This window comes from Myiozetetes cayanensis, unplaced genomic scaffold, assembly GCF_022539395.1.
Source record: "Myiozetetes cayanensis isolate MyiCay16 unplaced genomic scaffold, myiCay2020 scf14, whole genome shotgun sequence".
NCBI lineage: Eukaryota > Metazoa > Chordata > Aves > Passeriformes > Tyrannidae > Myiozetetes > Myiozetetes cayanensis.
This window is the reverse complement of record NW_026087048.1, coordinates 250,841-267,866: the sequence shown is the minus strand read 5'-3', so window position 1 is coordinate 267,866 and position 17,026 is coordinate 250,841. Positions and strand designations below refer to the sequence as shown.

Genomic DNA, 17,026 nt, shown 5'->3' with positions numbered 1-17,026 from the left:
TTGCAAGTTTAGAAGAAACAAAAAAGTTTATCTTCCCGTTATTTGCCTTGCAATAGATTTCCTTTTCATGATTAAATTACAACACTTTTAAAATTATTTCTCAGCACTTGCCAAGAACAGACTGAATGAAAAAGTGATGGTATTTCAGATCTCTTTAATTCAGTATTCCACGTCCTTTGCCTAAACTAAGATAAAGATTTGAATGAAAATATTTTCTCCAGGTCTAAAGCAATGTTCTATATTGAATAGGTAGAAATATTCCTTGCTGAGTGGCACAGCATCAGGTTAAAGAATTTAAAGCTTTTATGTTAAGAACCATAAATTATACTTTGTTTTATCCTAAATTATATAAACCCAGACATTATTAAATTACATTTTCTCCAGATAAAATTCCTTTTGACTAGCTCTAATGAGGCTTTTTAACTTTTTAAGAGAAAGCTGAAACTTAAATGTAAACATTAAAATCCATGTAACTATTTCTAATTTCAAAGCTAAATAGCTCAGGTGAGAACTTCTGAACCTTAACTTGGTGTACATGATTTTGTTAACCACACTATGGTCCTATTAACTTGTTTTCATTCAAATAGATCTTGGAATTTAATTGATTTGTTATTAGTTGCTTGCTTGTATCTTCATTTCTATACTTTCATTAAAAAGTTTCTGTGGAAAAACTGAACTGTATCTTCAAATATTACTCTATTTAAAATGATAAGCAATGATACTGGTTTTAATTTACAGGAAAAAATGATACCTCTCTCTGACTCCATTTATTGTCAGAGTAGCAATCAGCTTCCACCAAGAGTCAGCAAAGTCTATCTTCAAAGTAATTGTGCGAAAGCTGTTGATAACAGCACAGTGCACAACAGAGAGGTGTGTTTTCAGCATTTGCATCACGAAGAATAACAGCTATTTAAAGACCAGAAGTAGTAATTTCGATTCCTCCTGTATCCCCGTGTAGTAACAATAACAGAGTTGGGGATTTGGTAGTTGCTGCCCAGGCTTTTCAGGAACCTGGAACCCAAACCACAACCTTGTCTCTGCACTCAGGAGTACAGAGTGAGAGAAATGCAAAGATCTGCCTGTATCAAAATAAATCTCCAGTATCTCATAATAAGAGTATTCCATTCAATACCTCCAAGAAATTCCCTGTACTAACAGTGGCCATACAGACTATTTCCTCAGGCGTGCTCAGATTAAAAGACTGTAAGACAACAGTGAGTTCAGCACTGTCATATTCTCCACGTTTCTTATTTCTGTAATGCTGTATTAAAGCAGGAGCAATTACACTATTTCAAGTAATTTGTTCACTTTTGCTATGCTGCTGACCACAGCACCAGCTGAAGAAATTCTGAGAAAGCAAAAAGTAAGAGGATTTTATAGCCACATGGCAGCAGGATCCTTTCCAAAAGGAGCTTTACATTCTCTGCTTTGCTTTGGCACCAATTTGGAGACTGAGGACAAACACACATCTGGTAAAGGCATCGCCACTGCTTCATGCCAATTCACACTGAAAATCTTGCCATTTGCTTCCAAGACCTTTGCACCAAGGGTTCCTGAAACGAGGAGATTTTGTGTGCCTGCTGGAATCCTCGGGCCCACTGGTGTTCGACTGTGGCAATCTATTTCACAAATGACCTACACACCCCCCTTGCCCCGCAACATTAACATGCAGGAACTGGCTCCCTGAAATTCTCCCTCAAGATTCTAATGTATATTGTCCCTCACTACAAAGTAACCAAACTTTCAGGACTTCCAATAAATACACAAATTCATACATATACATAAACATACAACAAAAAATTATGGCATAGAATATAAGTTATCTAATTACATAATACATTTTGTATACATATTGTATATTCAATACCTTGTATTATGCTATTAAATTTATTTAAAATTTAAAACAGACAACATGACACTACTTTTCAGCTTCACACATTTGAAAAGTGCATTTTATACTGAACTCAACCTAGTGGCCTACAGACTACTACTGTGTAAAGGAGGAGCTATACTTTTTTTTAAGATAAGATTCAAGCTATCTCTTCAAGTATTCAAGTAATGCAACACACTTTCAACAATAATTTCAACAAAAAGTTTGCTGGTAATTATTTTCATAGCAGAGAACAAGCTGAAGTTTTGTCAAATATTCTATTAAAAGGGCAATGGGGAATAACCAGATAGTGCATTCCAGAACCTCATTCAAAGTTTGTTGCACGAAAATAAGCACTCAAAAGAATCCTCCAATGATCTGTAGTTAATACTGCAACAAAACTAATCAGAAAATCTCTACTATACGTGCAGGCAGTCAAAAGAAGTAATTTTGACAAAAAGATTGTTTTTATATAGTACTTTATGCTGTCTAATTTTTAGCACTACAGTTCCATTTATGCACCAGTACTTCCCTAAATGAAAAATCCATGCACATGAAATGTAAGTTAAAGTCTTATTTTGAAAGAGAAAGAAATCAAGCAGCACTAACCTATTTTAATGCTACTCAAAACTCTGTCAATTTGAAATGCTCCCAAAATGACTGCTCCAGTTCTACAATCAGGGGATAAAAGTGGAGTTGATATCCAGTGTGATCATAAACACTTCAAATATAAATGCTCACTGAATAGGATTTTTAACCACATAAGCCAGATTTTAAACTTGTAACTACCTCAGCCACACCACTTTAATTTTCCCTCCAACATTCTCTCCATGGAAGTAAAAACTGAAACTTTTTAAAAGTTGCCTAATAAAACATTATTTCTCAAAAATGTTCCATGACAACAGCAGAAGAGGAAAAGGAAGATGATACTGAGGACATTAGAAATTTAGGACATTAGGAAAGACAACATTTTTCTAAATTAGCTTTGTATATAACAAAATAATCCTTATTTAAACAAAACAGCCAGCTAAACCAGTAAATAGAAATTATTATTTTTTTTAAAAAGTGTAATTAGTCTAGTAACTTTAAAACAAACCTTCGTAGGACTCAATTTATACTTCTGTAGAAAATGCATAATATGCAAATCCATCTAAACAACACATTACTTTTTGCAAGTGTCACATTGCTGGAGGGATTCACCTCTGTGTAAGTTAGGTGAAATGCTGCTCCATATAAATTAACCTTCCACAACATCTGCAGCAAAATTCCCTGAGGAAATAAAAGCTCATGTTGTCCAGTTGACAAGGACAGGCATCAATCCCAAGCAGCCCCTCCTGGCAGAAACGTAATTAGAGAGAAGCAGGTTATAAAGGTCAGATACACCGATACTTTGCACCTCTCTCTCCCAAAATATTAATAGCAATTAACTACTCATGTGCAATTATTCTCATTAATGAACAACTGTGTTGTCTCTCTGAAACCCAGCACACCACAACACTTCCACTTTCATCGTTAAGGAAGAAGGTTCCTGTCAGGAGAGCGAGGTCAGTGAGCCACAACTGCTCATCTACAGAAGAGGACATGAGCATTTTCAGACTCAGTTTCTGAGGCAAGGCTTCAATGTGGACAGGGATTTTTCCCAATTTGATTCTAACGTAACCTCATTATAATTTTGACTGTTTAAAGAAAAATTGCACACACACCTTTAAGGAAGACTCACAAGAATAATTTGATGGAGATCACTAGTACATGAGCTTTAAATTTCTAAGACCTTTACTCATACATCTGAAGTAGAACTGAATACATAATGTTGTTGGGGATTTTATAGCATTTGTAGCAAGAAACCCCAAAACACTCAATCGCAGATATCTCTAACTCAGGATCTAAACTGCAATTCACCTGACAAACAAATCCCACTGAAAGTATTTTTCTTCAACAAGCACAGGATAATTAGATTCTCTTGGGGTAACAGTGCAATTCTTTCCATCTGTCACAAAAACAATACTGAAGTCACATGAGTTTTGACTGCACAAAGAATGAAGTATCCGTCCCCAACTCCATCACCCCCCAAAACGCCTTATATTCATGCAAGTCTTTATTCTACTTTTAAATAAAAACATTTCAAATGCAGTTTATCTTGTCTAAAACAATTTTTTGCAGCTACCATTTCCTGACCACTTGAAATCAAAATACAGAGTTTGACAAATAGTCTCCATGTTGCCAAACTACCCAGCTCCAGTGATACCAGATAAAAGATTAATTTACCATGGAGGAAGAAGAAATGCTGAAGGAAACTAGACTCACACCAAGAAAGAGATGAAGAAATTACACTGTGCAAAGGCTGCCAAAAGCTCCAGGACCAGATGGGATGCAGCCTGCATTTCTAAAAGAAGGAGCAAATGAGATGAAAGAACCACTAGCTGATATATTTAGAAAGCATGTGAGAACAAGGGCATCACTGATGGGCTGAAGAGAGGCGAGCACAGCGCCCATCGACACCTCCAGCTGAAGCAGCAGCCCTGACACGGGACTGTGAGAGTCCCCTGCGTCCGTCCTGCAGCAGGAACTGCTGCCATGGCAACGCCATGCCGGGAGCAGGTGGGGACAAGGCGCTGTTTAAGGGTAATTAAGACGTGCCTGCTTAGGAAGGGGCAAGTGTTATGCCCCAGCAGGTTTTGTCTGCTCTTCAGGAAAAGCTGCCTGTGATTCTTTTTAGAGTTTGCAACTGGGGATAACTAATTAGCAGATGGATGCTCAGCAGAGGAGTCCAGATTCTCACACGAGTGACAGCTGGTGGCAGCTGGGCCCAGGAACAGGCAGCCTTTGTCAAAAGGGTATCAGTGAGATGCAGAGAGACCTAGGCAGGAAGAAGCTGTAAGAAGTGTTAAGCTGTAAAAAGGGTCCTAGAATGTTCATTCTAAAGAGATGTTTCACTCTGTGACGTGTTTTCTCCACCATTACAAAGATTTCCCTGGTTCACTTCCTCTGTTTTTATCTCAAGTGTTATTTCTTTCTCTTCCAGTTCATTCAGTTCTTCTCATCCAGATCATTCTCCATTTTCCCCCTCTTCCTCTTCTGTCAGGTATATCCTAATAAAAGGGCACTAGGGACAGGTTTTTCTGCCAGTTGCTTCATCATACTAAACAAGAAAGAAGGGAACCAGCACTCTCAGTAAGAAAACCCAAACCAGCAATAGGCAAGACAGCACACGTTTAAAAAGGTAAATGTTTATGCTTATGTTCATGCACCTGCAAATAGAAAATATGGAACATGGATGTCACCAGAGTTTACAAACACTCCAACTGCAAACAAAAAACGAGAAAGATCTGCAAGCTTTATCAGGAATGACTAAATCAGAAATCAGGATGCATCTAAAGATGCCTAAAGCAGCCCTATGATCAGCTGCAGTTCTGTTCGTCTCCAGTCCATGAACAGCATCCAGTAAATTAAAATTTCCCTTCTTGAAACATCTGAACACTTACTATCCCAAATTTGTCATTAGAAGACACAAAAGAGATCTACAGCTTCTGCTGTGCACTGCTCATAAAGTGTGGAATGCATCCAGGAAAATGGCAACTTCTCATACTTCTCTCAAGAGGTGTCCTACACACCACTGGCTCTTCCCAGAAGCAGGGCAGGAAGGGAACATACATCCTTGGAAGCAAGTCATGCTGCAGTAGTGTGCAGAGATAGCTGATCCAGTTTGGTTACCAAAGTGCTTTATACAGCTAACCCTCAGTGAAGGGAGAAGAGAAAGGGAAGAGGCAAAGGAAACTTAACTATGTCTCAACTATAGGAAAATATTATTTACAGCTTATACTTTCATCACTGAAATCATTCAAACCTAGGATCCAAATCTACTGCAGGTCAGTTATTTATGGTGCTTGCAGAACTGTCATCCTGCACTCATGGGTTCCAACTGCTAAAAGGTACTCACAATTCAACAAGAAAACCAAGATATTATGTAGCCACTGCAAAACTATTAGCCTGGCTGTTGCACATCTTAATCACATACAGAGGTGAAAAACATCATCCCTGTCTCTTGTTCTTTCAGCTGATTAGTGTATCACCACCAAGTGCCGATACAGAAATACAGGAGAAAATCAGGATCTAGGTCACGAGAACCAAGCCTACTCTTGGAAATAAAAAATTTCCTAGAGCATATTTTAGGAAGGTGAGCTGTTCTGCAAGCATTAATGTTGCCATTTACTATTTCTTCCCTTTTACTTCCTTGAGTGATGCTAACATGATCGCCTATTTACATTTCACTGAGCGGATTGGTATCTGAAAGCCCAGCTGAACTTCCAACAGGTGAGTAAGTGTTCAGGAATCAAAGCAAGCCAAATCTCAATAGGTCTGAATAACATTTCTGATGCATTTCTATTGTTTATTCTAATGATGTAAGCTCTAACTGATTTAGTTCACAATACTGAAAGATACACTTCAAGTTCTCATTAAGCTTATTCTCAATAATACAGGACTTTGCATTTTACACTTTCAGTTATATTCTTTTTTCCTGGGAGCTACTTTTGCTATTAACTGTTACAAATGTTTTCTGTTACTCTGTTACATATGCACACTTTTTCAAAGGCCATATTCACCTGCTAGCACGCCCTTACTGACACAATCATCCCACCTTTTAAATAAGATTCATTTGAATCTAATATTACTTTATGTTAATAGGTTATCTGAAATTCTATTAGCTTGCATATATAAAAAATAGATTACTTTTCATTATTAAGTCACTACATGAATCTCACAACAGAAATAACAATGTGCCTGAAAATCATTCTGCAGATGAAGATGAACAGCTACTAATTGGGAATATGGTTTTTTCCCCTCTGGATAACTTGTAACAAAGACTGATTTGCTGTGCAATTTTAGCAAATATGGTGAAATGCAAAGCTAAGGGCAGACCAATAGTCCATTTGTTAGACAGAAGAAAAATATCACTGTCACCTATTTTATGTAATATAAAATTTTTGTACTAGCGATTTATAAACGTTAGGATACACAACAGCATTGGAAAATCATCCCCAGTGACTATCAGGTTGCTAGATAAAGACAAAGGCACTGGGAGTTACTCACCACAAGTGAGAGTGGTCTCTTCCAAGAAACAACACCAATCAAACCAGACAACAGCACCTGTAATAGGGAAAACAGAGTCACTGAAGGGACATGAGTTTTATACCAGGGTCATTAAAAAAAAACAGTGAGTAATAAGATGAAGCTTAATACATATTCATAATGTGTGTTTCCTGAATGCTGGAAACCAACTGCTAAAAATGTAATGCTTTCCTTTTATTCTCAGTAAAAAATACACAGAACTACTACTAAGCTGTTTCTAAAGAGATTTCTATCCAGCTGCCAGACCCATTTAGTTCTGATCGGATAACAATACGTCTTAAAACATTTCTCTCCCAGTTCCAAATGTTATCAACTCTGAAGAAGAATAAATGTTTAAGGGAAATTTTCTTGTGGTCTCTTAGCATCATTGAAAATCAGCCTACAAAAAGGGAAGAAATGACAGAAAAATCACAAAATCACCCAGAGTATCCAGATAAATTAGCAAAAGGATCTTTTTGTTTTGTTTCACCCACCCAAACAACTTTTTTATTTGACCTCATGATTAAAAAAGGACCTATTTGTTCATTTAGAGCCTATATTTAACATACAGATACATTACTCTCCACTCCACAAAGCAAAAGCAAGCAGGATTCAGACCTTTATACACCTAAGATGATCTTAGGTATTTTAAAATAACACGCAAGCTTTAGATTTCTCTCAGTTGAAAATAGTGAGAGAAACTGGAGCAATGAGGTCAGGGATATCGACCCTGGGGTTGGGTTAAAAAGGTGGAGAGGAAGCTTTTCATGAGAACATTTAATGAAAAGAAATAGTGAAGTAGAACACAAAAGAAATGCAGAGAAAAGAATGCATAATGTATTTATTTCCTGAGTCCATAGTGTCATTTTCTCTCATCTCGGCTTGTGCAAAGAACTTGTGTAACAGTCACTTATCCACTCAGCTAGTCAACATTCCCACTATGCTGAGTTTCCTAGCAATCGTTAGGGTATAAAAACAGTAGAGCATAATAAATAAGAATGCCTAATATCTAGCCACTACAGAAGCAATGTACACTGTACTGGGAACCAGGCTGGAAACTATCCATCTACTGATGCAGTTGGACTGTAGAGAACTCATTTTAGCTTCCACAAAGCCTGGTCTGTGGACATTCATACTGTGGGCATATTTCAAACACATTTCACAACTGGTAATACCCACAGCTGCTGCAGCTGTTGAAAACATTATTCAGAAAGACAACGCATTGGAAAAGGCACCTTTTGATGTTTTCTTTAGCAGCTACACGGCTAAAATGAAGTTTTTTAGTAAAATCCGTGTTAGTTTTTAAGTGAAGTACAAATGAAACAAATGAGAAGGCACAAATGCACAGTAAAAGTGAACCAAAATCAGGATGTGGGTATCAAGGACTGCTTACATGCAAATGTGCATATTTTGTATTCTACACCGTTTCCTACAGCATAGAAGCTACATACTCCTGGATGTTGGCCAAGTGAAGGAAAAGCTGAGAATTCCATCTTTGCAGTTAATTAAATTTACTCACGCAGCCATAGTAGCTTAGTATTACTGTATGATAACCTGCGTGTGGCCTGATAGTCCTGTAATGTGAAACTGCACTCCGGAAAGTAAAATGACAGGGTTAGTTACTTTATCTGCAGGCTAGACAGCAACACACTCTCAATTAAATAAACAGGGTGGCTGAAATTGTGAGGTTATTAAAGAAAAACCTTTAGAATAAATGAAAAATGGCATTCCAAAACAGAGCACGCATTGATACATAAGATACTCATATATCAGCCAGTATTTCTCAGTCCCAAGTCATCTGTTCAGAGCCAAGGTATTCCAGTGCGTTACCTCTGAGTAGCAAACCTTTACTTTCATCTACTGTGTGAACTCCCTTCCAAAGTTAAACCTCTCCCCCTCCTGTCTGACTTATCTGTGGCATTGCACAAGATGCAAGAATGGAGCTGATCCTTTTTGTTCAGCTGAACTACAGCTGTTTGACCTTTACAGAGGCCTTGCAAGATGAAAGAGGCACATGTGTTTTTGTTTGTAAAAGGAGAGCTTTGTGGCACTCCCTGTACCGGCTCACCACGCAAAAGGTCAAGCAGAGTCAGGCCAGTTGATGGACCTGCACTGATGACTTTAGTACTCAGTGTTCCACCTGTGTCTTTAATACTGTCATCATAAGAGTTCATCTCAACAATCCTGTCATGCAATTTTCCAAACCCTATTAGTCTCCAACATTTTGGGAGAATACAACAAATCACTATCTAAATAGAAAACTAAAGAAAATTTGCCTTGAAATTGAAGACAAACAGGAATTTAACACAAAACCCCCAATCTAGAAAAACCCAGCCTTGACATTTTGTTTTCTCTTGAGTTTGTACTTCTTGTAAATACAATGTTAACACTGAATAAAGTGAGCAGAACCACACTTGGTTTATATATAAAAGTAGGGATTATTTGAAAAGTAGTATGTAATTTACGGGCCCCTAAGATCTTACAATAATCATTTCAAATATTCACTCCTTACTTAATTTGAAGCACCAGTAATTTACACCAGTAATTAAAGCATTATAATTTCCCAAAAACCCATTCTTCAACATTGCAATCTAGTCATCTTCTCACACTTTTCAAAAATCACTACAGCACATATATGCTGTGCACAGGTTTTTTCTTTATTAAGTAAAAAGTAAATTGGAGTTTTATTATTTTAACAACTTGTCCACGTAAGTTTGAAAACATGGTTTGATTTCAGAACCTAGACAGCACATTTATGTACTATCTTAGACCTAGATTCTATCTGCTGAATTGTAGCGAAACTCCCCAGCACATAATCAAAATAAATCTAGCTACTAAAATCATGTTCAAAAACGGAGGTTCGCCAGATTCCTTAAGCAGAATTCCTAAAGATGTATATACCTGCTGACTATAACATTGCTGATTCACAGAGGAAACAACAGAATACATCAGCACTGGCTTCTGCAGCATTAGACATGCAATAACAGAGGGTATGAACACCTTTCAAAATGCATATGAAAACTCCATTATCGTTAATGCAAGTGCTGCTCATGCATGACAAAGAGGCATTTACTTTAACAGGCACACACTGAGGCAGGACCAAACCAGAGGGTAAAATTACTTTCCATTACAGGGATTGCAAACAAAGGATTTGCCCTTGATGGTGTCTTTTCCAGCATTTCCAACCCTCCACACTCTAGTGAGTCTCTAGAAATCTAAAGGGCTTTGACTTCAAATGTGGGACAGATCAGATGATGCAGTCTTTCAATGTGTCTTAAACCATGTGTTTTCCAAGTCTTAATCTCCAAAATGATTATTGTATGTTAAACAATCTCTAGTATGCTTCCTTTAAGCTTTTTTTCTGAAATACATAAAATGCCTATTTATATAAATATTACTTAAAACAACCTAAAATGTAGTAAAGGTAAACGAAAGGTAAAAAGGTAAAAAAAAATTATAGACATGTAAAATTACTGATGTCTAAGTATTAATGTGTTCAATAAAATGAATTATCTTTTTTTTTCTCAGTACAATCTCGGTTTTAGCAATGCCTTTCTAGTCTAGAGCACATCCAGAGCACAAGTTTTAGTATTTATTCTTATTCCTGCTTACTTGCTCAGGTTGATACAACTTGACATATGTCAAGTCATTTGGTCCTTTTCTACAAAAATATGGGTTCCTCACTTTTTCAGCTTGTAGACACGAGACAAATTCTCCAGTCAATGGATCAGCTGCATTAAAATAAGCACACAAGTTCTTCACATTAATTGCAGAGATTCCTTCTCAGGCCTCTTCTAAGAACTAAATTTATGTGTTTACAGACAGGCATATACAGTACGCATATGTGGCAAAAATGTATGTTGTGAATGCCTCTAGATAACCTAGAAACCGAACAGCCTGTTTGTAACAACACATTAGACAAAGATCCACCAAGGTGGACCAGGCAGATGCACAAGTGGAGTGGAGAGGGCAGGGCAAGAAATGAGCTGCCTAATTCACTGCAGTGAAGGAGGCAAACACCAGGACCCACAGCACCAGCATCACTGGTGCCTTCTGTCAGCACAGCAAAACAGCAGCTGTTCCTCTGCAGAGGTTTCTGAAGCCACTGACACCGCCCAAGGTTCCCCCTCTCTGGGCTTCAGGAGCACAGACTACTGCAAGATTTAATTTTGCCAACTCAGATGTTCCAGAAATGGTGAAGTTCAATTGTACCTGAACAACTAAAAAGCACTGATATCCTTAAGTCTAGGTGTTGCCTCACAGAGAGGCTAAATTAAAAGCTGAAATATCTTCAAGGGCGATGTTTCTGTGAAATCTATAGTAGCACCTGTAACGGGTAGATAATTATTTAACAAAATGCAATTATTAAATATCGCATGAGTAATATCACAACTACCACATACTCAGAGACTATAAAAGCACGACCTGTTACTATCAGAGTACAAAATCTTCTTGTAATAATACTCTCTGCAGCATCTGCAATCCATTAGTGCAAAATGCTGTTAAGTTAAACACAAGCTATAGGAAAGAGCTATAGGAAAGAACTCTGCAGCATGGGAATTAACTGAAAAGGGACTTGAATAATCCACCAGTAATATTACTCTCCATTCCGATTCCTGGAAAAACAGTAAGGATGCAAATCTCTTGTGAGGGTGGTCTGAATGTGTTAGTAAGTAAGGTAAGGAGGAAAAAAGGTTTATATATATTTCTATATGCATACATACACATGGGAAGACTGTCTGGACAAATACAGAACAGTGGTATGATTTTGGAATGGTCTTTCAAAAAAGTCATCCTAAATAGCAGGTGCTGTTGAAAATCATACCATTCCACCACATTCAAAACACTGCAAAAATCAGTGATAAGCTAAAGAATTTTTGAAACAGTTAATATAGCTGTTTACATGCAGATATGCAAACTGACTGCTCGACACGCAGCTATCACGAGAATCCAGGGACCACCCTCTTATTTAAGGAGTACATCATTGTGAGCACAAAGAGCACAAGCACCACCAGACTGCCTAAACAGAACCAAAAGGTCCATACACTCCAAGATACATACAAGCGAGCCATCAGTGACCAAAAACCACAACAATTTCAGCAGTTTTCAGCTATTTTATAAAAAGACTCAATATGTTCCTGACTCATAAACACTGCATCATAGCTTAGTCTCTCTCATTTACCCACTGTGAACTAAAACTAATCTAATTCTAATTGCCATGGAAACAGAAGCAGAGAAACAAAATCCCTTGGTGGCCCACAAGAACAGGACAGTAAAATTACCTATACATTGACACACCTACCAGAATGGATTAACAGCATGCAATTTTGATTTCATTTTGAGCTCTAGGGTGAGCTTTTCTTGTTTTGTCTTTGTATTCTTATGAAATATTCTCCATACCCATGAGAAATCTGCTTGTTACACATCTGTTGTTTGTTTCTAGAAGAAAACAATTGATATACAGAGAAAAACAAGGGTTGATGGAGCACATATACATCAGAATAACATATTTTCCAATTATGAAGAAACTTCACATGTTCTGTATTTGTTACTATTCCAACTGGTTCAGAACTGTTATGCTCAACTTCACTAAAATATGCAAACTGTATTAAAAGCAATGGACAGGGATTTAGATAAGATATTAAGCACAGAGCTGATATGTCAGTGACTCACAATACAGTCTTAATTCTAATCTGTTTTTTATTAAACACATTCACAGAACACACTGTTACATTATCTTATACGCCCCATAATGTAATCCATGAGCATAAGGCACACAGCCGTTAGCATAAGAATATTTAAACAGAAAGGAAACTAAGCAGTTCAGAACCAATTCCCCCAAGCTTTCAAATTTATTAGAGTATTTAAGAACAAACTTGAAACAAACATGGTGACTGAAGACCCAGTTCAATACATGTTTGATAGGTGAAGAGCTTTAAGTCAGAATAAGGTTTATGGAGATACTGTAAGAAATTAATAAGACACTTTTGGGGCAATTTCCATTTTGGACAATTCTGTCAAATTTAAATGAGGCTTCCCATAGAAATGGAGCAACTTTCCTTCTCGAGAATGACCTATGAATGAACCAAAAGAATATACGACTATTTTGAATAACACCACCAGAAATGCTGCTGCAGAACCAGCTGCATGTCTCACAATGTTCAAAATGAAAGCTAACCCAAGCAATTCTTTCAAAAATAACTGATTGAAGAAATATGCTGCCCATATATGCTATTTGGCATCTCTACAGTGGCTCAGATCGAGTGTGGATAGTTTATTGATCCTCTGAGGCAGGAAGGGTTTACTGAGGCAGCAGTCAAAAGCTTAATTAAAATGCACTGAACCAATGAAATCAGTGAAATTAGAAGCAGTTCATCCAATATGACAGATCTGTATTCAGGTATTGTACACTCAAGTGTTAATGCTTTCCTCATCTGAATATTTATTTTCTTAGTCTTTATGCACATTCCATATAATAGATTACAAAGATGATTTCTAATAGGGGAAAAACCTCTGCATCTAAAAGTATATTGAATTTCCTTTCCAAAAATACTGGTACATTTAAATTCTTTGTCATTTCATTATAGTTAAATTTCTTCAAGGGTTGAAAATGTGAAAATACTCTTAACTCTAATCTCAAAGTAATGTAAATATATGGAATCCTAAGGCAAAGGTATCATCCAGCTAGGAGGACTTCACTTCCATAACTTTCATTTTCTGTTTCAGTCACCAAAAAAAAAAAAAATTGTATCAATAATGTTGCTGTGACAAAGAAAAATACTGTGATAAATTTCTTTAGACATTCCCTAATCTGTTTTCACACCAATCTTGACTTGTATCATTGACTCAGTACAGAAAATTATTCTATAAATATTGTTTTCCAGTAGCATTAGGAAATCACTAATCAGATTTTTGCTGCTGGGCTCTTCCAATAATTATAAGAATGAAGAATGAGATTGCTTTAGATAACTGGAATGAGACAACGGCTCTTTCAATTACCGACACAATTTCCCAAGGGATGAAAAGTGGAGGTGTATTACGAAGTGATCTAAATATCGATAACAACAGCATTTTCTTTGCCTCCAACTCAGAAGAGCTTCCAAATGCAGGTAAAATGCAGCGCCTCTGCTCCAGTCCTCCTGTTCCATAGATCTCTTGGGCTATCTTCTTAAGTGCAGTGCCACAGGGCACATGGAGAAAGGCTAACCCAAAAGCAACAGCCCTCTTACTCTAATGAGCATGAGTGATTCACGCCAGGGCCACGGGACCCAGGAAAGGGCAAGGTTAAGGATGCCAGGCTGGGGCAAGAGAGAGAAAGGGACAGAGCAAGCATTGAACGGCCAGAGCAGATACACACTGTCTGTATCCTCAGCCTCCTGACCTCTGCCATGCTCTTGGTGACAGCCACCCACACTGCTGCATTCACCACCTCTTCTGAAATACCCTTCCCAGGCAGCTCTAACCACAGCAGACTCCTGCTCACCACAGCCCAGACAGGACTTCAGACAGAAAGGACAAATGATTTGCATAAACACAGGTTTAATAAAAGGATGGATAGAGGCATTCCAAACACCCCAACAATCCAAGGTTCCTAAAGGTGAATTTTATATCTCTGACATCATGTATCTTCCTAATTTTTAAAGTTATTTTTCTCCAAGGACCGCATGGACAAGGTAGTTTATTACTATTAATTAGCAGAATATCCAAAGCCTACAGCACTTCTCGTTTGTACTTAAAATTTTTGCTCTTACGAAAACAATTAGTCTAAATAATACTTAATGAAATTACATATTAACAATAGGAAGTCTTTTTGAGTATCAGAAACTCAACCAACATGCACCTCAAGGTTAAGCTGTTAAATAAAACATGGTAAGGCAAGAAAATGCTTTAAATGACAGGTGGCAAGGACATTAGTAAGCCTCATTCCAAAGACTTTGCTCCAAGATCATCAAGTTTATGTATTACAGCTTCTTCCCTAACAAGATAACAGAGAATCAATTGCAACTTAATAGGATTTAAAGATACAAGTTGACATACTTTCCCTGAAGCAAAGTAAAATCTTTTTTCTTTTTTAATATTACCGACTTCCCTGCGTTTTACTAGCTGCGTAGTAAAAGCCACCAGTCATCTCCTCCAGGAGAACTCTGTCCCATGTCAATGAGTTGATACAATAATTTCATCTTTGTTGCTCTGGAGCCACAGCGCAGTAACCACCCCAACACTCCCACAGGTAACACTTCTGTCACTATGGTTTCTGTGGGAAATGGTTACATTTTTTTAAAGATAAACTCAAGTTTCATAGAACACGTCAAACCAACTGCTTTAGAGCCCGATCCTCATTATTTACTAACAGTGCAGGCAGTAACTCTTCAGCTCTCACCTTCTATTCATCTAATGTCTCTCAACTACTATCTACGAGAGTAGTTAAAACCATACACCCATCTATCCACTGGCTTCACTGCCAAGGTGTTTCCCACTGCATTTTTTGTTGTAAAATGAGTGGACACCTGCTTCAAATTAAACCTCACACATTTTATAAAATTTGCAGCAAATTTCATGGGGTAATGGAATCTAGTGACTACTGGTGTGGATTATAACCAAAACCCAAATGTTTCACAATCCCGTTACAAAAACGCACTCTTGTGACAACAATATGTTTTATACCACTTTAAGGCTGTCACTAGACACTTAAAAGTGAGAAAGCTTTATTATAAAAGGTGTAATAATGAGCTATATATTTCAATGTATAAACATATTTACATGTTTATAATGTATGTACAGACATATAATCAATTTTTAACCATAAACTTTACAAGAGGAAGTTATTAACAAAAGCTCTGTATTTAAGAAAGAGAATCTGATGTGGATTCTCAAGCACAACTGCTTACATTATGAGCTTGTTTCTGCTAGGATTACTGATCAGAAACAATGAGAAGGGACAAATTCAGCTACTCTTTAAATTAGATGCTTATATTTTAAAAAGTTTTGTGTCATCTTCCAATTTTTCTGCCCATCCCACCTTGTTACTGTGCCAGGTATATTTCTCTATGCAAATTGTCCTTTCCCAAGTTGTTTTTATTCTTATCTCCAAAATAGTACACTCATGGGTTTTTAATTTTTTTTTTTTTTAAACTGCAGAATCCACCTCCAATCCAAATCATTCTAGAGTTTTCCTTAGTTTTTACAGATAGTACCACAGAAATATCCAGCATGTTAATCCATACTCATACCTCTTTTCCATAGTCTACAACAGCTATTTTCATATTGCCTCAACAACATGAAATATGCTCTGCACTGACATCACGCAGAAACACATTGGCTGGACTGGGTACCTCTATACTACAACTAGAGAATGTCCCTCAGCACCTGTCCCCCAGTACCAAATCCTATTTGAATGTGTTCTCTAATGAGACAAGATCAGGAAATACCTCCACCTCATCCTTAAATAAAAGCCTGTCAGCAGCAAAGTGCAAGAATGAAATCATGTTGATGCAGAGTCAAAGTAGACTGAACAAAGAATGTAATGTAATTAGAATAATTTAGAGTATTACCTCTATTCTTGATTATAATAATCTCATTAGTTAATATTAAAGACTTAAAATACGTTACTTTAGACACGCTGCATACAAGTCATGAGATATCTGTTGTATGACAAGCCTTGAGACTGACTTATAAAAATCCCTAATTGTTCTGGAAAGAAAGAGCAAAGGACTCAGGTAAGTAGAAAAGGGGGTATGACTTCAGCACCACAAACCATCCATTAGTTCCACAATGCAGCCCCAAGGAAAGAAGCTTTCAATGCCATCCCATGGTGCAATGGAAGCCATCAAGCTTTGCAGAAGAGAAGGCACACATTGGAATGATCTAGGGACAGATCTGTCTAGGTTAGAGCTTGCCCCAGGCTCCTGGGGAGCACACTGACAGGCACCTGGAGCTTAAGGCTGCAGAACTACTTTGCAAAAGCATCACTGTTTTCTACTGAGATATGACATATGACGTGCCCCCAAAATTCAAGCCAAACATTAAGCGAGAATTAAAACCCAGCAACGA

The 17,026-nt window shown here is 37.3% G+C and overlaps 1 protein-coding gene across 7 annotated transcripts in view; it reads right to left on the bottom strand.

The window, feature by feature from the left end:
• The window catches only part of ENTREP2 (endosomal transmembrane epsin interactor 2), a 103,805-nt gene that overhangs the window by 58,503 nt on the left and 28,276 nt on the right, over positions 1-17,026 (bottom strand). For all 7 annotated transcript variants that reach the window (XR_007628126.1, XM_050309312.1, XM_050309311.1 and 4 more), the window contains exon 2: positions 6,959-7,015. Coding sequence is in view for 6 of the 7 variants with exons in the window: in XM_050309312.1 (XP_050165269.1) it covers positions 6,959-7,015 (57 nt within the window). In the remaining variant the exon portion in view is untranslated. The remainder of the gene's footprint in view (positions 1-6,958; positions 7,016-17,026) is intronic.